The 27,668-nt window shown below is 40.4% G+C and overlaps 2 protein-coding genes across 2 annotated transcripts in view; both read right to left on the reverse strand.

The window, feature by feature from the left end:
* map2k6 (mitogen-activated protein kinase kinase 6) overlaps window positions 1-5,643 on the reverse strand; it is a 50,575-nt gene extending 44,932 nt beyond the window's left edge. The window contains exon 1 of the mRNA XM_049464317.1: window positions 5,024-5,643. Within this exon, the coding sequence (XP_049320274.1) occupies window positions 5,024-5,126 (103 nt within the window). The 5' untranslated portion in view covers window positions 5,127-5,643. The remainder of the gene's footprint in view (window positions 1-5,023) is intronic.
* Window positions 5,644-6,724: 1,081 nt separating this feature from the next.
* Window positions 6,725-19,455, reverse strand: btbd17a (BTB (POZ) domain containing 17a). Its single transcript, XM_022666563.2, has 3 exons — window positions 19,286-19,455; window positions 13,423-13,705; window positions 6,725-11,388 (listed from the first exon to the last, which is right to left on the reverse strand). Exons 1-3 carry the CDS (start codon window positions 19,359-19,361, stop codon window positions 10,287-10,289), a joined length of 1,461 nt encoding a protein of 486 aa, XP_022522284.2. The 5' UTR covers window positions 19,362-19,455; the 3' UTR covers window positions 6,725-10,286.
* Between the last annotated feature and the right edge of the window lie 8,213 nt (window positions 19,456-27,668).

Here is a 27,668-nt window from a genome sequence, read left to right on the forward strand (position 1 = left end):
AAAAATGTGAATTATCACACAGCCCTAAATAAAGCCAACCAGGTGGACATAAAATATAAAAGTTCTAAACCACAGTACAGCAGAGAACTGCAGAGTTCCAGAGCTGGAAGGGTTCTAGACGCTGCTGCTGCAGGATTTGACACCTCATACTGCGTGCTATATTTGCCAACAGGCTAGAGATGCAAGATATGGATTAAAACAAACGCAACAGCACTGTTGCATTAATTATGAAAATGGATATCACAATAACAACGATAAAAAGCAAATAAATGATGGGCATTAATACTTTGACAGAGCCACAGTTGTTCAAATGCATGCAAGACTAAATTGCACAAGAGAATTGCACTAAGACAGAAATGCAATGTGCAATAAATAATGCTGTTGAGCTTGCCATGAAAACATTGGTTGCAAAGGAGCTAGGTGTGCACGATATGGACAAAAAAATGCAACATGCACTAATGTTGTTGCTGTTGTATTAATTGCAATAAAAATACAACTGCACTGCCATGAAAGGACCAAGCCTGATGGATATGCATGCAGAAATAAACTGCACTAAGTAATGCTGAATGTTTGGCATATGCAATTGAAATGCAATGTTCAATGCTGTTTCTTTTGTTCTTATCGTTTAAAATGAAAACAAGTTTGAGGTGCACGATATGGACAAAAAAATGCAACATGCAATAATGTTGCTGTTGTATACAAGAAGCCAAACTGGTGGATATGCAAAACCTAAACTAAGCCCTTTTGAATGTATGGACACGCTACATAAATGTGGAATACAAAATGTTGTTGTGCATGCCGTGAAATCATCGGTTACAAAGGAGCTAGTGTGCACGATATGGACAAAAAACGCAATGTGCAATAACATTATTACTGTTGTGTTTACTACTGTCAAAACTCAGGCTGCAATAACGATGCAAATATGATATACTGCACAGCACTAACAGAGGCCAGCCTGGTCAATATGCATGATGCCTAAACTTCAGTTAGCAATTGTGTGACACAAATTAGAGTATAAATGAACTGTTAATGAAGCTGCAAACTTCTGGGCCTGGAACGGTTCTAGACTTCATTGCAGAACCTGCAGCAGGTTGGTTATACTGCATGTTTTATATTGCATAAAGTATGCAATAACACGTTCTATATGCAACAGAAACTATTTGTAATAATGGTGTTGTGTTTACTGTGAAAACATATTTTGATGCGATACAAATATTACAAATTACACAACCCTAAAATGAGTCAGCTTGTTGGATATGCATGCGGGATTAACTGCACTAAGTACTTTTAAATGTTTTGAATATGCAAAAAAAAATGCAATGTGCAATAATGCTGTTGGGCTTATTGTGAAAACACTAATTTGAAAGGAGCTTGGTGTAAACAATATGGACAGAAAAATGCAATGAAAACCCCCAACCTGGGGGACATGCATGAGTGCATGCCTAGCCTGCACTAAACTGCACTAAGAACATCTAAGTACTTTGGATATGTGACATATGTGAAAAAACATGCAATAATTCCACACTACATGGAATAATTCCACAGCATGGAAAACTATTTGCAAAGGTGCTCGGGTGCAAGATATTACATAAAAAAGTGTGCAACAATGCATTGGATATGCAATTTAAATGCAATTTTAAAAAAATCGCAAAGAAGCTAGAATAAACCTGAACTGCACCAAATACTTCTGAATGTTCTGGATATGCAACAGACATGCAATGTACAATAATCCTGTTGCTTCTGTGCTTATTGTGAAATCATTGGCTGTAAAGGAGCTTGGGGCACACAATATGGATTTAAAAAAATGCAATGAAAACCCATATCGTAAAACGATAAAAACAAGTTAATTCAACAGATCTAAACGAAACCAGATTTGAGGATATGCATTAGGCCTAAACTGCACTAAGCACTTTTAAATGCTTTAGATATGCAACTGAATGCAGTGCAATAACGCTGTTGGATATTTAATGTGCAATAATTGTAAAATTGTGCTTATTGTAAAAACTAATTGCAATGCAAATACAATAAACCATATATGCAATAATGTTATGTTGGGTTTATTTTAAATATTCAAAATACATCCAAATGCAATAAATTGCACAGCCCTGAAAGGAATATGCAATATGCATATAGGTTGGATATATAATGTGCAAAAAAATGCTGTCACTGTTGTGTTCAACGTGAAAACTTGACTTGCAATAAAATTAATTGCATGTTCCTAACTGGAGCCAGACTGGTGGATATGCACGAGGCCCAAACTGCACTAAGCACTTGACAGCTATAGATATGCAGTTGAATGCAAAGAGCAATAATGCTGTTGAATATGCAATAACGTTGATGCTCTTATGTTTATTGTAAAAACTTTAATTGCAATGTAAACACAAAGTGCACAGCCAGATATGCAGTAAGCATATATGTTGGATATACAATGTGCAATAATGCTGTCGCTGTTGTGCTTATTGTAAAAATTTGATTTGCAATAAAAATGATTCATTGCATGTTCCTAAATGGAGCCAACTTAGATATGCATGAGGCCTAAACTGCATTCAGCACTTCTGGATGTTTTTGGACATGCATTGAAATGAATTGCAACATGCAATAATGCTGTTGCATTTTCACGGTAAGGATTACACATACAAACTGCACAGCCCTACCAAGAGCCAGCCTGCTGGGATATGGATGAGGCCTAAACTGCACAAAGCACTTATGGATGTTTTTGGATATGACACTGAATGCAACGTGCAATGCATGTCTGGAAAATGTTGGTTATGCAACAGAAATGCAATGTACAAACTGTAATACAAATGTAATAAATTGCACAGCCCTGAAAGGAACCAGATATGCAATATGCAATAATGCTGTCGCTGTTGTGTTTATTGTAAAAACCTTTTTTTATTGCATGTCGCAATAAAAATGATTAATTGCACATTCCTAAATTGAGCCAGCCTAGAAGATATGCTGAAGATAGGGCTGAACTGCACTAAGCACTTCTGGATGTTTTGGATATGCAATGAACTGAAATGCAACATGCAATAATGCTATTGAACAGCCCTGAAAGGAACCAGATATGAAATATGCATATATGTTGGAAATGCAAAGTGCAATATTGTTGTTGCTGTTGTGTGTATTGTAAAAACGTTTTTTATTGCATGTTGCAATAAAAATGATTGATTGCACGTTCCTTAATGGAGCCAGACTGGCAGATATGCATAAGGCCTGAACTGCACTAAGCACTTCTGGATGTTTTTGGATATGCAATGGAAATGCAACATGCAATAATACTGTTGCATTTTGTCAATAAACTTAAATCACGGTAACTAACGTGCAACAAACTGCACAGTTCTAACCAGAGCCAGCCTGCTCTCAAAGATATGCATGAGGCCTACACTGAACTAAGCACTTCTGGATGTTGGATATGTAATGAAATGAACTGCAACATGCAATAATGCTGTTGCATTCTCGCAGTAACTAGTAAACGTATGACAAACTGCACAGCTCTAACAGGAGCCAGCCTGCTGGACATGCAGTAGGATATGCATGAGGCCTAAACTGCAGTCAGCACTTGTGGGAAGAAAATGAGGGTGGAAACTCCCATGCAGTTCAGCTCCAGCTCTGCAGAAGTGCAACAAAAGGCCCTGTTGAGCGGCTCGCGCTCGCTTGGCCTGTAGGTGACAATTGAGTTGCAGAGATCTTGCACAAGAAGTCGGAGAGGAATCTGCAGCTGGGTGGCAGCGCGCGCGGGGTCAGGATTTGGGGAGGTCCCAGAGCTCGAGAACATTTGCTGGGTTCCTCGAAATGCTGGGAGCGATGAAGGTCCGCAGCGGGACTATATTTAGCCGTGTTCTTCTTGCAGCGCGTGGATACCTAGCTGTGTTCACGAGCCTGCTGCTCGCTGGGACAAAGCTCGGGACGGGGCGGCCCAGGCATTTTCCATTACGTGCAACGGACTGACTGACGGACTGACGGACGGTGGCAAAGCGGAACAGTGCATGGAGAAAAACTTCAGCACGATTATGATTTTCCAAAAACAACCTGGCGTGCAGCCAACCGAACAACCAATTAACTAACTAACCAATCAACTAACTTATCAACTGTCTAACCAACTAACCGACCAATCAGGACCTTTAGGAGGGTTTAGGACTCTTTCTCCCTGTACACAAGCACGCACACACTTACTTATAAAACCTACACACACGCTTATTTACACGCACACATATATACATATACAGAGTGGCCATGAAAAAACTCGTAGTGTTTATTGCATATTGCACATTGCATAATGCATGCATCTTAATGCATGCAACAAATAATGCAAACCACCAGAAATGCACTGAAATACAATGCGATGCATTGCATTACATTCTGCACGACATGAATGCATGTGCATGCACAATCGTCTAGCACGATTTCATAACCGTGTGCACAAGCAGTTGTTGAGATATTATGCATTAGCTAACTCGGGTTGCACAATCCCCCTTGCCCTGTATTGCACGGCAGTTGCACAGCCCCTCCAGCCCTACAGCTAGCACACCTAGCGGACTGGCTAGCTTAGCTACACTCCACTGTTCGCTAAGGCAGCGTTAGCTAGCTAACTAAGCTAAGCTAGCTCCCCTGCCTGCCTGCTTGTTTGCCTGCCTGTCTGCTCGTTACTTCGCCCAGACGCGCGTGCAATGGTGCAAAAACACTGAAAACGACCCCGCTCGTGCACGGCTGCAAGCGGGCGTCGATTGCACGAGGGATCGTGGAGAAAACGTCGCAGGAACGTGGTAGATCTTTAAAACAGGAAATGCAATGCAATGCAAACCAAACACCCCCCCTCCACCTCCTTCTCCTCCTCCACCTTTTCTCTTCTTCCCTAAACCATCCAACTTTTAGAGTTGCATTATAAGCTCGCACGCGAGCGAAGACACATATAAAGGGGGCTGCAGCCGCGTGCACGGGAGCAGGAGAGCGTGCACAGAAACGGGCGAGGGGCGCAGCGCGAGCACTGTACAAAAGTGCCCGCGCGCGGAGTTGTACTCACCTCCTCTGGACACGGACATTTCCCCTTTGCTCGGGTGCGCGTGCGGGTGCGCGGGAGGGGAGGCGCGAGAGTCTTTGCCCGGGTTCTCGCTCTCTTCCTCCATTCCTCCCCCCCTCACCGGGACAGCACTCGCGCGAGCTCGCGACGGAGGTGCACGAGCCGCGCGCGATCTGCATGCACTGCTGCCGGCGGCGGTGCTGGTGGGTGGTTGCCCGGGTTTTGTCGTTAGTTGCTGCTGCTGGTGCTCCGTGGTGGTGGTTGCGCCGGTGTTGCTTGGCTGGTAGCTTGTGTGTGTGTGTGTGTGTGTGTGTGTGTACTTGAGTGTGTACTATAGTGTGTGTAAGTGGGTACTAGTGTGTGTGTATATGGGGGTGAAGGTGCACGCAGCGCGCGACGCCGTGTCTCTCTCTTTCTCTTTCTTTTGTTTGTTTGTTAGTTTGTTTGTTTTGTTGCACGCGGAACCCCGGAGCCGCGCGCGCGCAGGGACAGGGCTGCGTTAAGTCTCGCGCTGAGGAAAGTCGGCGGCTCGCGGCATAATGATGAACAGAACGAGAGAAAGAGAAAGACAGACAGACGGAGAGATAGAGAGAGAGAACACGCTCTTCCTGCTAAACCGAGAGCGCAGGGGATGTTGGGAGTTGAAGTTCGAACGCTGGCCACGCCCACCGGGACACGCAGCTTACTCCCACAGCTGATACAATATATATATATATATATATTTATATATATATACAAAACAAAAATAACATTTTAACTGAATTTCTTTTTCCACACATGAAATAATAATGATGATTTATTTGCATTTTAATATTATTTAATTGTGACAAATAAAAATAAAATGGAAAAAAAGCTATTTGTTGTCTAATTTTTAATATTATGTCTAATATTTCATGGTCAAATCTAAAACAGAAATCTGAGCAAGAAAACAAAAAACCCAAATAAAAATGCTATAGATGTATACATTTAAATGTAAATATTCAATAAAATTGAGCTGAATTGGCAAAAAAAAAAATAATATGGCTTTTTGATGTTTCTTTTTCATTTTTCTCATGGGCAAATCTAAAATTAAATATTCAATAAGAGTGAACTGAATTGGCTTAAATGAACTTTTTTTGTACTCCAGCACAGGCAAGTTGTGACAAAAAAATCAATAAAAAAATAATTTTCATTACCGTTACTCGTATTTCATGGTCAAACCTAAAATACTCTTCATGAACTGCACAATATGTCAAAAATGAAAAATAAAATATGCACCTAGCTTTACCTTTTTAATGCTGCTGTAAGAGTCCAAACATTGGCTAAATGGTGGTGTGTAAATACTCTCGGCTAATAAAGCTATGTATAATTTTTGTGCCTTAATATGGCATGCCAAATGATTCAAATAAGCTGTTTTATCCAAAAGCAATTGTGAAATGTGCAATTTTGCAATTGTGAAAAGTGCAATTGTGTAATGAGAAATGTGCAAATGTAAAATTTGCCATTGTAAAAAGTGCAATGCACAATTGTGAAATGTGAAATTAGCAGTGTACAATGGGGAAATGCACAATGTGCAATTGTAAAATGTAATGGTAATGTATATACTGTGAATACAAACATGGTTTTATGTATATTGTCCACATTTTTGAATGGCACTGTATGTTTCACTCATATAAAACCTTGTATTTTTACAGGAGAAGAAAAAAAACATCTCTGAACTGTAAATGTCATTGTGAATATATTTATTCCACAACATTTTGAAACATTTCCATTTGTCCATTTATCAGACAATTCTATTGCAACTTGTCTATTACAAATATTATAAATATTAGTACACATCAAACGATAATGTTTAGGCATTTTCTATTCAATTTATAAATATCACATTTTTTGGTGGGGAAATCGAGGAGTTAAATTAAAAATAACACTTTAATTATCTAAAATTAGCTATATTGTGAATTTGTAATGTGCTTCTAGAAATAGACTCTTCTTATACATCATGAGATACTGTATACAGTATATAATATATGTATATAATTATTACTAGACACTATGTTAATTTGAAATTATAACAGTTTATACATTATTGTATTATACATTTGTACTAAATATTTAAGCATGATAGGTCAACATTGGACAGATGAAATGAAATTAAATTAAATGAATTCAGGAATTAATAATAATAATGCAGACAAAAATCAATCAATCGATCAGAATTATGAGAAATGTATGAAGTAAAACAGTTTGAGTGAGATAAGTGTGATATATGTTGTGTGTTATGTATTTACAGTAGCACCTAGAAACATATTCATATTACACGGTAAAAACAATGCTGATTGTTCCCGTGTGGCTCTGGGGAAGACTGGGAGTAAATGATAGGTCTGAAGTGGGAGGAGTTTTGTCTGGTTGCCATGGGAATAACTATAACAGTGACTGTGCACAAGAGCTGGGCGATACAGTGAAAATATTGTATCACGATATACATTTTTTCTATATTTACTCTGTTTAAGCTGGTTTGACTGAGTCATTTTGCGTGGAAATTTGCAGGATCTTAGGACCAGAACTTATTCAATAAGGTAGATGAACTTTTGTCAAGAAATTTTAACTTTTTAGGTAGACCCTTAAAATTTGGTGGGAACATAGAACAAATAGCATAGTTTCATCAAATTCAATTAAATTGATACTTTTCTAGAATGTTTCTAAAATATCAGGCATTTTCGCCATTGGAATGAATGACAGAATGTTAGAGGTGGAGCTTTTGGATAAACAAGCAAGTCAAACCTTTTGGCACGCCATATAAAGCCAAAAGATATTGGACATTTTGGGCTTTATTAGACAAAAGTCAAATGTTTTTGAGGTTCAACAATTTAGATCAGGGGTGTCCAAACTTTTTTTGTTGGGGACCAGAAGGAGAAATATATTTGAAGTCACGGGCCACAGACTCTGTAATAAAACAAATAATGAAATATACCACTTTAAATAATACATTTTCCTGATTATTTCATTTACACACCATTTTACTTGACTTACTATCTTTATCTTTGACAGTGTTGTGTAAACTAAGATTTTTCAAACTGATGTTTAATTTAATGATGCCTGTTAATATAAAACTCCTTAATTACGGCAACTTTTAGACTCTTTGGCCCATTTTCTGCGCTAGAAATGCGCACTCTCTCCGCTTTTAGACTCTTTGGCCTGTTTTTCTGCGCTAGAAATGCGCACTCTCTCCGCTTTTAGACTCGTTGGCCCGTTTTTCTGCACTAGAAATGTGCACCCTCTCCGTTTTTAGACTCTTTGGCCTGTTTTTCTGTGCTAGAAATGCGCACTCTCTCTGCTTTTAGACTCTTTGGCCTGTTTTTCTGCGCTAGAAATGCGCACTCTCTTCGCTTTTAGACTCTTTGGCCTGTTTTTCTGCGCTAGAAATGCGCACTCTCTCCGCTTTTAGACTCTTTGGCCTGTTTTTCTGCGCTAGAAATGCGCACTCTCTTCGCTTTTAGACTCTTTGGCCCGTTTTTCTGTGCTAGATATGCGCACCCTCTCCGTTTTTAGACTCTTTGGCCCGTTTTTCTGCGCTAGAAATGTGCACTCTCTCTGCTTTTAGACTCTTTGTCCGTTTTTCTGCGCTAGAAATGCGCACTCTCTCCGCTTTTAGACTCTTTGGCCCGTTTCTGACACCTAGCGTTCAAACTTTAAATCTCACATTATAAAACCTGCTTAACAGCGGGCCAACTTTCATTCTATTTCTAAAATACCTCGCGGGCCGCTCCAAAAAAGGAAACGTGCCGCAAATGGCCTGCGGGCCGTAGTTTGGACACCCCTGATTTAGACAAATGTTTTTGAGCTTCAAAATTTAGCCTCTCTGTATTGAACTGTGTTGGGCAGGTGAGCGTGTGTTTATAAGCACTGATTAAATTCACGTTGATGCAAGTTGCGCATCATTTATCAAAATAACAAATTTATCCTGATACGATAAAATATTGTTATATTGCCCAGCTCTACTGTGCAGCTTCTTCAGGCTGTGATATGAGGGTAATCTGTTACAGGCTGTAGATGCTGTAATGCCCCAAAACACAGGATAATCTGATAATCTGAAGCAGCAGATTACTTACTTACTATACTCTCTCTCTCAGACTCCGGCTGCTGATGGAGTTTTTAATAAACTATTATACTGGTTAAGAACCTCTGCTGTAGTGTGGGGCAGGAATAAAACAGCATCCAAACTGGGCTACCAGATGGAGAAATTCAGTAGTCTGGATTTTATAGTCATTCAGTCGGACAGATGGCTGCTGCTACTGAACTTCATGATGCTGTTTTTTAAGCAAGCTGTTCAGAAACCCTGTGTTTTTCTGGGCTTTAATGAATTAAATATCACAGCTGTACGCACTGATTAGATCAGGTCACTCTGTTCTAGCAAGTTCTGTTAGATCCTTCTGAAATATATTTCCCAGAAATCTTCATCTCTCTATCCAACTTCTGAGATAAATGTAGATTATCCTTACAAAAATTAAGAGTTTTGTAAATCATATAAATTTTATTAACTTCTGAAGCTAAATCTCAGCTTTTACATCATAAACTTTGCGTTTATGACTCTCTGCCCGTCCTCTGTTACTTTGTTATTGTGATGAGAGTTTAACACTATTGTGCTTAATGATCAAGTTCTTTGATGTTTTTTGACATTTTCTCTGTTCCTTTAACCTCCAAATCAAATTCTCTCGTAACTCTTCGTTCACCTGCTGCTACTTTTAAACAGATAAAGATTGTTATCGACTGAAATCACAAACAACACAACCCTGTGACAATGCTAACAAAGCTAACTTGTGAAAATGCTACCCTTGGACAATGCTAACAGTGCTAACCTGGCACAATGCTATTAATGCTAACATGGAACAATGCTGACCTGGGACAGTGCTAAAAAATGCTACCCTGGGAAATTATAACAATGCTACCCTGGACAATGCATCTCTGGAACAATGCTAACAATGAAAACATGGGCCATAAAATGTTGGGACATATTTTGTTTGGCTTTGTCATTAAAACTTCAGTAAATTATTGTCTTTATCTCACTGTTTTGAATTAAATTACACTTATCTGATTACAATAATCCAAAAATGCTACTCTATATGATATCTGAGGTAAATGTAACGCTGCATTAATGACAATGAAATCATTAGTGTATAACATGGTCTAATATTATTGGGGCTTGACGATCACGTTTTTTCACTTTCTTTCTTTGGCGACGTTTCTTTAACATCTAAAGCATCTGAATTCTCTCGTAACTCTTTGTTGTTTACAGAACGTCAGTCTTTTTAACGGCGATGAGCGTCTGATAGAGGGGTTTGATGATGACGTGCATGTGCAGGGACCCGTCCGCGAGGTATTCGGACGTACGCTGCTGCAGGTCAACGCCGGACAGGAAGTCCCCGGTCTCCTCCGTACTCTGGTGGAAGTTGTAGACGTGGCGCACCACCAGCTGGCCCTGCTGCCTGGTGGACACCACCACCGTCTTCTGGAAGTTGACGCCGGCGAATTCGGCGCTGGAGGTGGTGGGGGTGATGATGATGCGCGGGCGCGCTGCCCCCAGCGTCGGCTGCGCGGTCTGGGACTGGTGCATGGCGCCCGGCTCGTTGTACATGGGTCTCAGGCTGAGGGGGAGCCAGCGCGGCGAGAACAGGGCGTTCCAGGTCACCCGTTTACCCTCGTCGTGGCCACTGGGACCCAGCTGGCTCTGGAAGCTGATGCTGCGGTCGTCCCTCGCCGGGTTATTGACGGCCCACGCTGTGCCCCACGATGCCGCGAGGTAGTTCCGCGGCACGAACAGGCTGCAGTTGACGTCGAAGAACTTGGCGAGCTGCACCGGAGAGGCGGAGTGAAACTGGAAGGACAGGTAGAGAAGGTCTCGCACTGACTCGTGGTAGCGCCGCAGGACGGGCGAGTTGCGCTGCAGCTGGAAAAGCTCTCTCGGTGGGATCATGGCGTAGCGTACGGCGCGCAGAGCGTTCTCCGCGGTCAGGCTGTTCGGATCGTTCCGGATCAGCCACACCTCCAGACCCTGGAACAGCTCCAGCTCGCTCTGCAGCACCAGGTCCGAGCGCCGCAGCAGTGCCATTAGCAGCTCGGCGCCGATCGCTGGCCACCGCGCGCTCTGCAGCACCGCCGACAGGTTCCAGGACAGGAACTGCAGGCAGGTGTCCCTCAGTCCCGCGTCCCCTGCAGCCGCCGCGTACTCGTACCAGCCCACGACGTGTCCGCTCGCCGAGGCGCCGGCCAGGTTCTGGCTCATGTACTCGGCCAGGCCCTGCTGCAGGTTGGCGACGCCGTATTTGGCGGCCAGCTTGTGCAAAGCGGTGGCCTGATCCAGATTCACGGAGAGTTCACCACAGTACAGGTACCTGCAGAGAGAGAGAGAACGGGTAACATCGGTGAAAACTGTGGATGTTCGTGTTCGCCATGTTGCTGCAGTTTTGGAAAGTAAGTTAAACTGTGCATCTTCTCCCAAGATAATGCAGAAACATGTGTTTTATGGATTCAACAGCTTAGGAATTGGTAGAGGTGGGAACAAGTTACTAAGGTCATGTTTACACAGCAGGCAAAAGTGGCCCAAATCCGATATTCAACATTTATTTTAGGCTGTTCACAGTATCTCTTTAAAGTGACCCATATCTGACATCTGTCTGAAGATTTGGCGCTATGTTTTGAGCTTAAGGGCAACGCTTCACATGAAGTTTCAGTTTCATCCGAATCTTAAGGGGTTCAGGCTGCAGCTGAGCCTATTACTGAGAACTCACTTAGTTCATTTATTTAGATGTAAACTGGGCACATCAGTTTCTGTGTTTTTTTGTCCTGTAGGGCTGTGCCATTTTATATCATTAACAGAATAAAATGTGACCATAATATCATGAAGTATTTTGTATTAAAAGTCATTTATTATTATTTAATGTGAAGCTTTAAAAATATGTATTATGTAATAGTTTATGTTTGTAGTTTATATTCAGCAATAAATATTCTGCACTTCAGTATTTTGCTATATTACATTATTCTTATGGTACATTAGTATTATTTTATATACAATTAGATTCTTGGCAAATTGGTTAGCTTTTAAATACAAAATAGACAAAAGTTTACAAATTTAAGTTTTTTTTTTTGCTTTAACTTGTAGTAGTAGCAGTAATTTATTCTTCTACTTAATACAAAAAATATTTGTGTTTTTCTGTATCGCCAAAAATACCCTGAAATATGAGGATATTATTTTAGGGCCATATCACCCACCCCCCCTCATGTGCCGAGAATTCATATTCTCCCTTATTCCAGGAAAAATAACAAGTAAATATAATAAGTAAATATTTTATAATCAGTCTGATTGATATCAGATTCTGTAATCCACATTGCAGGGAGGCTGCTGTTCACCTGATGACCACTAGAGGGCTGTACTGTGTATTCCACACTGTACACTGTACTGTTTAACAGACAGGAGTGATGTGTGTGTGTGTGTGTGTGTGTGTTTAGAGGTTATAACCAGTAATCACTCTGAACTGGTCCTGAGGGTTTTAAAAATGTTTAGGTTAAATATTTCAGAGAACGGTATTTACGTTTCTTAGAGAAAAACACACATAATATATATAATAACACATAATAGATTTAACCCTTAGAGCTCAGGGCCAATTTTGAGGATTTTTTGTAGTTTGAACAACTTTTACTTTAATTACAATATTATAATTTTGTATATTGTTTGTATATTTATAGAAGACAATCACACATGTAAGATATTGTTATTTTCTACTACTCAGATATGTGTTCATTTGATCTGTAAATAATAACTGATTTTTAGGTTTGCAATAAATTGTGCAATAGTAGAAGTTAGCCCAGTACAATAAAACCTTGTTGTTTATTATATATATATATATATATATATATATATATATATATATATATATATATATATACATATAATTTAGTCACACTGATAGACATGCGATATTCAAATATTCAGCGTGCTATGAGTTAGAGCTGTGTATCGGCAGGAAGTTGTCAAAACTATAAGCATTGCGATACAGGGTTTGTGATTCAATATATCTCAATATACTTCGACAGTATAAAAACACTATTTTGTACTCAATCAAAACAGTGGGATCTAGTAGTGGGCGGGGTTTAAACACACAGCACTAAATGAACCACTTCTGACACCAATCTTTATATATATATAAACTAATTACATCAATCAATTACAATCAATACTGGGTTTTAAAATGTTTTAAAGAAATTATACAGTTTTGCAAAACAGAATAGCACAATACTTCAATATAAACATATACATATATTTTTCTTACACCCCTACTAATAACATAATCTCAATCCTAATCTACTACTTTCTGCATGCTAGTGAAGTCCTCTCCTGTATGAACTGATCTGCAGAGTAAAATTGGTACCTGATGAACTTCTCGAAGACGGCGACGCAGTCCGAGCTCTCCTGCAGGACCAGGGTGCTGCTGTTGCGGTTCTGCAGGATCCGGCCGAGCGCGGGACTCTGCAGGGACAGAACCAGAGAGTGGGCCTGGAAGAGCTTCACCTCGTCCCCGTCCACTGTCTCCACGCGCAGGGACACGTCACTGCTGTTCCCCTGCAGTAGGAGCTTCTCCAACCGACCCATCAGACCCAGAGAGTGACTGATCACAGCACTGCTCTCCAGCTCCTCCTCCACCTTCACCAGACCTGCAGGAGACGACCAGAGACACACACTGAGAACCTCAACCTACAGGACCTCAGAGAGAGCTCCACCGAGCCGAGCATCCACCCCCACTTATTACACACACATGAACACACAGCAGCACAAACCCAACATTTACATCAACAATAAACAGAATAGTAAATAAAATAACATTGCTGTTCCCGTAAATGAGCTGCTGGAGCTCCTTCACAGCGTCAACCAGCAGCTCAGTTTCCTCTGCTGAGAAGAGTTTGTTGAACACGTCCAGGTAGCTGCACCGTTACAATAGCAATCCGCCAAAGACAGAGCTCACCTGATTCTACTCTTAAAGAGAATGATGAGCAAGAGACACTCTGATTGGTTTATTTTTTCACATTACACCCAAAATTAACCACACCCATAATTAATTAAGAGAATTAGTGCATGCCTTTTGTATGTTTTGAGCCGAGCAAGGTGTACTTTTCCCATCGTTATGATAGCAAGTGCCCAGTTCACCTATAGTTCACTAAAATAGGGCCCTATATATGAATATTATTGAAAAGAGTGATTCAATGCTTTTGGACAGAGGACTGACATGCTTTTATGTCATTCATGCTTTTGTGCATTTTGAGTCAAGCATAGTGTACTTTTCTTGTTGTTACGATAGCAAAGACACACTGGCACACCCTGAATCAAGCTGCACAGTGCAAGGTGAACATTGTTGATGGCTTGCCTTTAGATCACTAAAATAGAGCCCTCAGAGCTGTTCACTACTCATTCACTACAGTACCTAAAGTGCCACTCAGAAACGCAGAAACACTGCAGGATTTTGCCTCATTCTTGGTCAAAAATAATAATATAAAATGAGGTGTTTAGAGTTTGTTGTTTATCATTGTTTGAACGTTTGAACATTTGAGCTGCACTCTTTAAAAGCTTTAAGAGTTCCAGTTCAAGATTTTATCATTTTAAATGTCATTTATACCACAGTTAGTTCCGACCCCGCAATGGTTGATTGATTGGCTGAGAGATGTTCTACAAGTACCGCTATCAGCCGGTAATGCACTGTGTAACTGAAGCTCTCCATGTACGTATTACTCCGCCACATACAGGTGACCTAGCAACCATGCAGCGCTTACAAACCAAACAGCGCAGCTACAAACAGACAGAGCAGCAATGGAACTATTTTAACTGGCAAAGTTGTATTAACCAAACAGATCTATTTTCTCCTCCTCTTTAACTCTTTAAAATCTTTCAATAAACAGTGATAATGGAACTGTGGTATAATAATCACAATAATACACTCGAGGTTCGTGCTATAACTGATCTACAACTGCAGCACAGCAGTGCCAATATTACACATTATAGAACAAACATCAAGTGTATTACTGCTGAATTATTCCATCAGTCTTATTTTATGTTGGGTGCTGGATGAGCAGTGTGTGTGTGTACAGCAGCAGTGTGTGTACAGCAGCAGTGTGTGTACAGCAGTGTGTGTACAGCAGCAGTGTGTGTACAGCAGTGTGTGTACAGCAGTGTGTGTGTGTGTGTACAGCAGCAGTGTGTGTACAGCAGTGTGTGTACAGCAGTGTGTGTGTGTGTGTACAGCAGCAGTGTGTGTACAGCAGTGTGTGTGTACAGCAGTGTGTGTACAGCAGTGTGTGTGTGTACAGCAGTGTGTGTGTGTACAGCAGTGTGTGTGTACAGCAGTGTGTGTGTGTACAGCAGTGTGTGTGTGTGTACAGCAGTGTGTGTACAGCAGTGTGTGTACAGCAGTGTGTGTACAGCAGTGTGTGTGTGTACAGCAGTGTGTGTACAGCAGTGTGTGTGTACAGCAGTGTGTGTGTGTACAGCAGTGTGTGTGTGTGTGTACAGCAGTGTGTGTACAGCAGTGTGTGTACAGCAGTGTGTGTACAGCAGTGTGTGTGTGTGTGTACAGCAGTGTGTGTACAGCAGTGTGTGTGTGTACAGCAGCAGTGTGTGTACAGCAGTGTGTGTACAGCAGTGTGTGTACAGCAGCAGTGTGTGTACAGCAGTGTGTGTACAGCAGTGTGTGTACAGCAGTGTGTGTACAGCAGCAGTGTGTGTGTGTGTACAGCAGTGTGTGTGTGTGTGTACAGCAGTGTGTGTGTGTGTACAGCAGCAGTGTGTGTACAGCAGTGTGTGTACAGCAGTGTGTGTGTGTGTACAGCAGTGTCTGTACAGCAGCAGTGTGTGTGTGTACAGCAGCAGTGTGTGTGTGTACAGCAGCAGTGTGTGTGTGTACAGCAGTGTGTGTGTGTGTACAGCAGTGTCTGTACAGCAGTGTGTGTACAGCAGCAGTGTGTGTGTGTGTGTACAGCAGTGTGTGTGTGTGTGGGCTGTAATGTGGATGTGATGCACTGTTCACTGTTCCTCTTTTTCATTGTTAAAATTGAAGCGTGGTTACCCAGAACTTCCCTTTCTCTCTAAAAAACGGCCTGAATAAACATCTCCACACAATCCAATCATCTCCACGTCCTCCTGCTTCCACCTCCAATCAGATTTCAGCGTCCGAGCGCCGCAGCAACCCTGCAGAACCCCACTGAGAGATGCTGCTGAACTCTCGCTATTACTGTTACTGCCATTAATAGGGTTAGGTGGTGTGTGTGTTTGTGTGTGTGTGGGGGTGTGTGTGGGTGTGTGTTTGTGTGTGTGTGTGTGTGTGTGTGTGTTTGTGTGTGTGTGTGTGTGTGTTTGTGTGTGTGTGTGTGTGTGAATAACCCATACCTTGTGGCCTAGTTGCGATTTCCTTGTTAGTAACAGCCACATGATCATAAACCCAAAATACCAAACCTAAGTGAAGCATCAGCAGCAGGAAGCATCACGCTGTATGAATCACACGCTCTGATCTGATGTTTAATGTAAAGTTGCTCAATAAAAAAGTCTGGATTTTTCAAAAGTATTGAATGCCTGTAAACACTGACCACAGGGTTCTTGCACCATTTAATAAATAATAAATATAATAATAAATATAATTTAAGACCCAAAAATATAATCATAATTTCTTTAGTTCTCTCCCTGCTAATGTTAGCCAGCTTTCCGCTAACCTTAGTTCTATACCTGGTAACATTAGATAGCTGGCTTTAGCTAGATAAAGTTAGTATGTTAGCTAACCCTCCTGTTTTGTTCAATTTGACCTGTTTTAAAGTTTGAAGATCTGGGAAAAATAGTTAAAAGTATTTTTTCAGTATGAAACTTCTTCTGCTTGCCTTAATTACTGTAATAAACATATAATATGAAAATGGTTCATCTCACATATTTGCAACCAACCACCCCCTGCAAAAACTAAAACTAAAACTAAATTGCAATGTTATGTTTCACTATAATGTAAAAATATTGTGTTTTATATGTTGGTCTTTTTAAATATTAGTAATAAATTAGTGAAACAGGTTTGAACAGGTTTTTTTTATGTAAAACGAGTGAATTATCCTAATTGAAGCATTACCTGTTAGAGGTAAGGAACATCATTAGACTAAATATTGATAGAATAATTAGTAATGGAGTTAGTAAAAAAATACTTACACTACTTGTTAGGATTTTTTGGGGTTTTAGGATCTTTTGGATAATTAAATATGCACGGTTCAAAATAACCCCGGAACACCATTACCGTTCCTGATAAATAAACATAACAGGAGGGTTAAGACCTCAATAAATATAATTTAAGACCCAAAACTATAATCATAATTTCTTTAGTTCTTTCCCTGCTAATTTTAGCCAGCTTTCCGCTTACCTTAGTTCTATCCCTGGTAAGGTTAGTTAGCTCGTTTTAGCTACCTAAAGTTAGTATGTTAGCTAGCTCGCAGCTAACATAAGTTATCTTGCTGCCAACTTTAGTATGTTAGTAAACTTGCCTCTGAAGTAAGTTAGCTTGCTGCTAACGCTGCTGACCATAGTTTTATCCCTGGTAATGTTAGCTAGCTCGCTTTAGCTAGCTAAAGTAATGATGTTAGCTAGCTTCCCTCAAAAGTTAATATGTTAGCTTGCCACTAATGTTAGCTAACCCGTTCTATCCCTGGTAACGTTAGCTAGCTGACTTTAGCTAGCTAAAGTTAGTATGTTAGCTAGCTTGCCGCTAACATTATTTAGCTTGCTGCTAACGTTAGTATGTTAGCTAGCTTGCCACTAATATTAGCTAGCTTTTCACTAACCTTAGTTCTATCCCTGGTAACGTTAGCTAGCTCATTTTAGCTAGCTAAAGTTAGTATGTTAGCTAGCTTGCCGCTAAAGTAAGCTAGCTCTCAGTTAATTTTAGTTCTCTCCTGGATTAGATGTTTACTGTGGACCACTGTGTTTTACCACCAGCATTAAACACACCGTCTGAAAATGTAATGCCTATTAATACCTAATTTAATAGCAAATTTACAGTAAATTTAAGACAATTTAAGACCTTAATTACCCAGATTTTAATTTAATACATTTTAAGACCTGCAGCAACCACCTCCTTAGTCCTACACACACATCATTCAGGAGGAATTTTAGCCCATTGTTCCTGCAGAACTGCTTTAGATCTGTTATATTCCTCAGACGCCTCAAGTGTATATCGCTCTTTAACTCGATCCATAACATCTCTATAGGGTTGAGATCTGGGCTCTGATTGGCCAATCTAAAATGAGATTTTGGCTACGTTCACATTACCAGGCTGAAATGAATCAAATCTGATTTTTTTTGCTGAATGTGGTTCAGATCAGATTTTTTTCTTCTGTGTAGACATGCTAAATCCGATTTTTTAAATCCTATTAATTGAATCACTTTCATATGTGGTTGCTACATGCTACGTGCTCTCTCGTACCCACACTGTATCCCACACTGTATCTCTTGGTGCAGCTGTGCAGTTATAGCTGCAAAAAAACAGCAAAAGCAAACCGCCTGTCCTTTTTTCTCCTCCTGGAGCTGAGCATGAACTTCAGAGCAGCTGTTTACTCTACACTCCAGCAAAAGATGCTCCACATATGAGCTGCTAACTCATCCATTTCCCTTTATAAAGCTACGAGTCTCTCCTCTCTCTAATATGAGGGTTTCTGTTGTTGTTGGTGAAGAAGGAGACGTTTATACATTATTTGAAGTGTTTCAGGGACAGATTTGTTCACATTACACACAGATACAGATCATTTACATTTGTGAATGTGCACCATCAAGATAGAAGAATCTGATCTGAGCAAAAAATCGGATTGAGCAACGTAGCTTGTAATGTTAACGTAGCTTTTGTTTTTTTAGCGTTTTGGGTCATTGTCCTGTTGCATCAACTCCTACAGAATTTCAGCTGATTCATAAACAGCTTCTTCCCACAGGACATCAGGCTACTGAACAGCTAGCAATGGTGTATCAATCCACAATCCATCACAATTTATTACACCTGTCTCACAGCTTATCTCACCTGTCTTTTTAAGCAAGGTATAACATCTCACCTGCCTCACAGTTCATCTCACATGTCTCGCCACTCATCTCACCTGTCTCACTACACTCACCTGTATATACTAGTCCAGCCTGACACTTCTGGAGCTCACCCCTTCCTCACCCCCTGCCAACGCCATACCCTGCCACCCTTTACCGCCCGGCGGTGCTGTCACTGAGCCAGCCACGCTTCTTACCTCCACTCAGTGGCCTGATCTGCAGCCCGGCACTCAGCAGCAGCGGCAGCAGCGGCAGGTACCACACACAGGTCATCCTAACAAGTTCTACTGATGCAGCACTGGAGTCCACTACCTCTCTCGCCCCTTCACTCACTCTCTCTCTCTCTCTCTCACTCTCTCCGGGTGTACAGTGTGATCTGATTGGTATGTAGGTTACTGGTTCTGCTGGGTTTGTTGGTTGGTCCCCATTGATCAGCGGATGTGAGTTGGGGGGCGGGGTTGCGTTACCATGGTGACAGCTTTGATTTTGACTTTTCCACCTTCAGTGTCACGTGACATCAGTTTGAAGAGGCCTCAGCGTGTGTGTGTGTGTGTGTGTGTGTGTGTGTGTGTGTTTGTGTGTGTGTGTTTGTGCATAAAAGCATCTCACACTATCGTCCAAATAACATGAAATCACTGTTCATATATATTTAGTGATATATGGCTAATATATAAAGGTGAGCTGTAAACCAAGCATTTGCTATCATAATGATGGGAAAAGTACACCTTGCTCAGCTCAAACAGTGCAAAAGTCATGTACTAATTCTCTTAATTAATGATGGGTGTGGTTGATTTTGGGCGTAATGTGAAATAAACCAGAGTGTCTCTTGCTCATCATTCTCTTTAAGAGTAGATCAGGTGAGCTCTGTCTTTGGTGGATTGCTATTGTAACGGTGCAGCTACCTGGACGTGTTCAACAAACTCTTCTCAGCAGAGGAAACTGAGCTGCTGGTTGACGCTGTGAAGGAGCTCCAGCAGCTCATTTACGGGAACAGCAATGTTATTTTATTTACTATTCTGTTTATTGTTGATGTAAAAGTTGGGTTTGTGCTGCTGTGTGTTCATGTGTGTGTAATAAGTGGGGGTGTACGCTCGGCTCGGCACAGCGCCTGTGTTACCGAGATAGCGATGAACGTCTGACTGTTGGCGTCTGTCTAGGTTGTATTCAGTCAGTGGAGCTCCTGTGTTTTCTGTTACCAAGATAAACAAGATAAAACTCCAGAAATGTACCTGAACACACCTCATTTTCCTCTATTGCTCTAGACAGAGTGTTCAGTAGAGTCGGGTACAGAATGCTGCAGTGTTCAGTCTGGCTGTGTTTACAGTCGGTCAGATACAGGTTACACACTCTGTGCTGCTCTGCTATTTAATACAGTACATTCACTGCAGCAGTGCAGAGTCCTATTTCATTAGCCTCTGCTGACCAATCACACTGACCAGCTACCGGATCCGCTTCACTCTGCTCTGAGTACAGAGGCACAGTCATGGCCAAAATGTTTGGGAAATTCTTAAATATTTCCCAGAAAATTATTGCAATTCTGCATGTTTTGTTACACATTGATATCATTTCACGCAAAATTATAAAAACTTAAAAAATGAGCCTAACAAAATGATTGGTATCATTGGTATGATAATTTTAGTAAAATAGCTGCTGTTCTGTTAACTGTAGAGATAGAGAAAAAGAGAGACATACACAAAGATAAACAGAGTGAGACAGACACATAGAGAGAGAAAGAGATACAGACAGACGGATAGGCGGAACAAGACAGACAGACAGACAGACAGAAAAAGAGACATACACACAGATAGACAGAGAAAGACAGACAGATAGACGGAGAGAGACATACCGATAGACATATAGACAAAGAGAGAAAGACAGATAGACAGAGAGAAAGAGAGACAGAGAGAGAGAAAGTGAGAGATAAAGAAAGAGACTTACACACAGATAGACAGAGAGAGACAGACATATAAAGAGAGAGAAAGATACATACACAAAGATAAACAGAGAAAGACAGACACATAGAGAGAGAGAAAGAGGTACAGACAAATGGAAAGAGAGACAGAAAGAGAGAAAGAAAGACATACACAGATTGAGAGAGAGAGAGACAGAAATAGAGAGACAGAAAGAGACATACATATAATCAGAGACAGTGAGACAGACAAAGATAGAGACAGACAGACAGACAGAGAGAGAGAGTTTAATGGTCAGTATTGTGTGTATAGATGTATGTATATACAGTGTATGTTTATTTGTTATATATATATATAATTCAGTACTGGACAGTTTTGTGATGGTAAACACTGGTGTGTGTGATTGAGTCGTGTGTGTGTGTGTGTGAGTTTGTGTGTGTGTGAGTGTGTGTGATTGAGTCGTGTGTGATGGTGTATCAACCGTGGATCTGGTGAGGCCGTAGTTTGGCTGCAGGGCTTTTTAATTACAGTTAAATAAATAGGGCATCCACCCTGCCCTCACGCCAGCCTGTCCTATATATCCCTGACCAATCAGAGCGCAGAGATCAGATATAACATCACATACATCAGATTTTACTCCTGCTGCTGTCTGACCGGTCCGTGGTCCATCTATTCACACTGCAGAGGGTTTATATATTTAATAATACACTGGAAACTCAGGCCTGATTTAATATAACACTTCATCTGATCATGTGACTCACGCTCAGTATTGATTGGTCAGCGCAGATCTGCTCGTGACAGTATTGATCGATGTTCAGTAGCGTGATACAGTAACCCACAATCTCTACTGTAGATCAATCACTCGCTCGATCTGCAGGGTGAGAGAATGGGTATTATTATTTATTATAATAATAATAACATTTCACTATATAAACTAATCTTACACTTAAAAAATATTACTTTAATAATTTAAATATATAAATATAAATATATTTATATAATAGTATGTTACAGTATCATAGATAACTGTTGTCAGGGGGAAATTATTTACAATTTATACACAATTTATATAAACCTGCAACTTTTCTTTACTACAAGTTTATTAAACTGGGATCAGAGAAAGACAGAGAGAGAAAGAGAGACACACAAAGATAGACAGAGAGAGACAGACAGATAGACAGAGAGACATACAGATAGACAGATAGGCAAAAAGAGAAAGACAGATAGACAGAGAGAGAGAGACATACACAAAGATAGAGAGAGACAGACAGATGGAGAGAGACATACAGATAGACGGATAGACAAAGAGAGGAAGACAGATACAGAGAGAGAGAAAGAGAGACATACACACAGATAGACAGATAGACAAAGAGAGTAAGACAGATAGACAGAGAGAGAGAAAGAGAGACACACAGATAGACAGAGAGAGACGGACATATAGAGAGAGAGACAGATAGACAGAGAGAAAGAGACATACACAAAGATAAACAGAGAGAGAGAGACAGACATATAGAGAGAGAGAAAGAGAGACACACACAGATAGACAGAGAGAGACGGACATATAGAGAGAGAGACAGATAGACAGAGAGAAAGAGACATACACAAAGATAAACAGAGAGAGAGAGAAAGAGGTACAGACAGATGGAAAAAGACAAACATACAGAGAGAGAGAGAGAGAGAGAGAGAGAGAGAGACAGACATAAAGACAGAAAGCGACATACAGATAATCCGAGACAGAGAGACAGACAAAGAGAGAAACAGAAATACAGATAATCAGAGAGAGAGAGAGAGACAGACAGACAGATACAGAAGAGAAAGAGAGACAGAGAGAGAGAGTTTAATGTTCAGTACTGTGCGTATAGATGTATGTATATACAGAATGTTTATTTGTTATATATATGATTTTGTAAAAATCTTTATTTTAGTCTTTACTTTAATTTTTGATCATTTTGCTCACAACTGTCACTTATTTTGTAATTAGATGGCAATAGTGTTGTAACTTCACATATAACAATAATATATTCTTTTAATCTTGAGAGACAGACAGACAGCGAGATGGACAGACAGACTATCCTATTCTATAAAGAATATATTTTATAGAACTCTATTATTTCTATTTTAGAGAGTCCTATTTTTTGGCAAAATTTTACAGACACTAAACAAGCTGTTTGTATTTGTGTATATTTTACACAGTGTGCCACATATTTTGGAATTAGGGTTTTATATATTTTTATATTAGTAGTCGTAGAACTTATTCTAAATTTCATAATACTCTATAACATTCTATAGCAGTACTGTATACTCTCTACCTCAGTACCTGCTGTGTTTATGTATGTTATAATCTGACACTGCGTATATATATATATATATATATATATATATATATATATATATATATATATATATATATATATATATATATATCATAGCATGTTAATATCTTAACTTTACATGTTGCAAAAACTTTTTAGCCCACAAGAGGGCAGTGCTGTATTAATTCACACTCTTTACATCTATCCTTTCATCTGCCTGTGCTTCATTTTTTCTTTTCTTTTCCTCCCTGTCTTTCTCCTCTTTACTCTTTGATATGTCTGATAAATGATAATCAACAGTGCACTAAAAACCTTAAATCTGAGTGAACATTAATCAGAGATATCACAGCAGCCTGTACAGATACCATAGCAACCCACACAGATACCAAAGCAAACTAATATACAGATATCACAGCAACCCACACAGACACCACAGCAACCCATATACAGATACCACAGCAACCCACACAGATACCACAGTAAACCATATACAGATACCACAGCAACACACACAGATACCATAGCAACCCATATACAGATACCACAGCAACCCACACAGATACCACAGTAAACCATATACAGATACCACAGCAACCCACACAGATACCATAGCAACCCATATACAGATACCACAGCAACCCACACAGATACCACAGTAAACCATATACAGATACCACAGCAACCCACACAGATACCACAGTAAACCATATACAGATACCACAGCAACCCACACAGATACCACAGTAAACCATATACAGATACCACAGCAACCCACACAGATACCACAGCAACCCATATACAGATACCACAGCAACCCACACAGATACCACAGTAAACCATATACAGATACCACAGCAACCCACACAGATACCACAGCAACTCACACAGATACCACAGCCACTCATACAGACACCACAGTAACCCTTACAGATACCACATAAACCCCTACAGATACCACAGTAACCCATACAAATACCACAGGAACCCACGCAGATTCCACATCAACCTATACTACAGATGCCACAGCAGCCCATACATATACCACAGCAGCTCATACAGATAACACAGCAACCTATACAGACATCACAATAACCCATACAGATAGCACAGTAACCCACACAGATACCACAGTAACCCACACAGATACCACAGCAACTCACACAGATACCACAGCCACTCATACAGACACCACAGTAACCCTTACAGATACCACATAAACCCCTACAGATACCACAGTAACCCATACAAATACCACAGGAACCCACGCAGATTCCACAGCAACCCATATACAGATACCACAGCAGCCCATACAGATACCACAGCCACTCATACAGATACCACAGCAACCCATACAGATACCACAGAAACCACTACAGATACCACAGGAACCCATACAAATACCATAGGAACCCACACAGATTCCACATCAACCCATACTACAGATACCACAGCAGCCCATACAGATAACTCAGCAACCTATACATATAGCATAGTAGCCCATACAGACATCACAATAACCCATACAGATACCTCAGCAACCCACACACTCTTTATCATGTTTTACTACAACAAAAGACCATTTTGCACCGGAGTTCTCCTTTAATAACGATGATTCTGTACTGGAAATCACTGCATTAATAACAGAAACCCCCGTCATCTGTCACTTAAAGTACTTTGCACTAGGTACATTTTTATACATATTTTTGATGATGCTGTTTTGTCAAATACACCATGTACCATGTACTGGAAGAAGAACAGAGAAAACACTACTGTCACGACTACTTTCACACTGTTGTTCTTTGTTAGGAGCTTCTAAACAAGAACTAATGGGACAGAAAGCTGCGGGAGAGCGGAGGTGAGTCAAAAGTCAATTTTACACCAGAGTTCTCCTTTAATAACAGACTGTACTGATTCTGTACTGAAATCACTGCATTAATAACAGAAACCCCCGACATCTTCTTAGCTTTTCAGGTAATTCAGGTTGTAATTAAGCATCTGAAAGCAGTGAGTTATGAGTCCTGTGAGATGTCATCATGGATCCGGGTCTCTGCTGCTGTACTGGATTCAGAACCGAGCTCCCTGAAGTCCTGCTGAACTCCCTGAACCCGGCTCTAATAGATCAGCCTCATTACCCAGCACACAGAGAGGAGCAGGACCCGTCTGCTGGAGATACGTGTTGTTCACTGCAGTGACAGGAAGTGTGTAAATTGATAGTAAATTGTCCAGATCAAAGACGACACAAGTCGAGTCACAAGTTCACGTAGAGATCCCGCTACAGAGAGGAAAAACAGCAGAGGTGTCGTACAGGTCGAGATGATCAGTAACAAACACACAGCGGTCTGATTAACACACACAAACACACACACACACACCTGCAACTACACACCTGAACCTACACACCTTGGGAAAGGAGTGAACAGAGTAATAGACAGCATGGTGAAGGTGTGTGATGGATGAGGGCTGGGAAAACAACTGCAAATTGACCTGATAGGTTTACATTCAGCACTCAGAACTGTCTGTCTAAAATCGTCTATTCTTGTTTTTATGTGAAATACAGCGGGTCTCTCTGAGTTGTTTATGATGCTGCACATGATCAAACTCTTCGTCTTCCTCATTCTCTGCAGCAGCTAGTAAAAGAAAATATTCAGAAAAAACGAGTCGATCAGGAAAAGCACCGTGTCTACATCAACCTGTCAATTAGTATTCATGGCCCCGCCCACATCGTCTCGGGACCGCCCACAGACGGAGCTGAAGCCGGGCGGCGACGCCGTCTCGTCAGATAGGAGATAACTAACAGCGCTAGGAACAGCATGCAGTTCATTCCTGTGTTATTTGTGTGAATAACACATCAGTGTTTATATACTTTACCCAGTAATTCAGAGCTAAGAAACAAATGATTAGAATTAGTCTATGGAGGAAAAACACCACCAGCCAAGTACAGTTGAGATAGATAGGTGTTTAGATGTTTAGAACAGTTCTGTTTACACTAGTTAAAACTTTCTGAACCTGGACTCTACCCACCTCTGTGTGTAACTATAGGTTTAAATAGGATCTCCGGTGGATTTGGTGTTTTACAGAGACTCTAAGACTAGGTCAGTGGCTGAACTGCACTTAGCAGGCCATTATTACACATGTTGTAAAGTAACGCAAAGTATCGCAAAGACTGTTATTAGTGTAAAAATGTCTTTATTTTTTATTCGTTTGTCTTGCTGCCTCGCAGTGCTATTAGCCAATCAGAAGTGATATGTGTGCATGTATGAATATTTATGAGCAAGAATTGAAATCCTATCTTTTCTCCTCGCCCACTCCTCCACCGGACTAAAGCAGTGTTATACCGGATCACCGGAGCACTTTCTTTCACAAAAAAACAACCAGGCATCACATGGCATTCATTCATACTAGAGACACAACTATACATTTTAAAATGAATAAAACAAATAGGTTGGATGCGGAAAAAGATAGCAAAATTAATTCTGTAGAAATATTATAATATGAATTATAATATGAGATATTCTCAGCAACAATTTTGCAAACTGAGCTTTCAGTCCTTAAATATCACAGTATAACTGGTGTCATTTAATTATAAAGAGTTAAAACACAATCTTCTTCTGGTCAATGATAGTTATTGTCATAACAGTAGTTATAACAGCACATTACTTTCCTACTTTCCTTTAACTGAATGATAATGGAATTAATGTATAGAATTATAATGAAATGCGTTTTTAGTTTTTTTAATGTAAAAAGTTGTCTCAATTTTAAACAAAAGGAAAGAATAACTTCGAATTTCTAACTTTCTTCTAAAGAGAAGGAATTATTTGTTGGAAGTTCTTAGTTATTTAATTAAAAACAGTCTTTTTTATTTTTCTTGAGCACCTTCTCTGGACTGAATAGGATTAATCAGAACAGATAAAATCTGAACTGTACTTATTTCAGCACTTCAGGCTCTCGGCACTCGGCTGAAGCAGTATTAAAAATTCTAAATAATCAGAGGTTCAGAAAGCTTTCAGCAGCTCGGCTCGTACAGAGGAACAGAAGCTGAGTGTGATTTATGAGATTATCCTGACAGAGTTCGGCTGGGTTGCGAGGAAAGACATGCAGAGTAACTTCCCCTCCATAAATAAAGAGAAGAGAATGCATGATTACAGTCAGTAAAAATGTGTCCGGGTCGGGAACAGAACCGTGGAATAAATGTTTGGCCGTACAGAAACGATCCGCCGTCTCTTTTGTTTGGAGATGAAATGTTTGGACTTTGCTTTAGAGTCGTAGTGGAGATGTTTTTCTATATAAATGAACGACGATGTGGAAATTCTGCTGTTTGATTAAAGACCTTCAGTGAACGGGCTAATATGAGAGTAATG

This window comes from Astyanax mexicanus, chromosome 15 (assembly GCF_023375975.1).
Source record: "Astyanax mexicanus isolate ESR-SI-001 chromosome 15, AstMex3_surface, whole genome shotgun sequence".
NCBI lineage: Eukaryota > Metazoa > Chordata > Actinopteri > Characiformes > Acestrorhamphidae > Astyanax > Astyanax mexicanus.

Excerpts from the sequence above, each read along its gene's own strand:
- btbd17a (XM_022666563.2), bottom strand. The coding sequence starts at position 19,361 with ATGACCTGTGTGTGGTACCTGCCGCTGCTGCCGCTGCTGCTGAGTGCC. Across the intron at positions 13,706-19,285 it reads GATCAGGCCACTGAGTGGAG|GTCTGGTGAAGGTGGAGGAG; the intron begins GTAAGAAGCGTG and ends CGTCTCCTGCAG. Across the intron at positions 11,389-13,422 it reads GTCTTCGAGAAGTTCATCAG|GTACCTGTACTGTGGTGAAC; the intron begins GTACCAATTTTA and ends CTCTCTCTGCAG.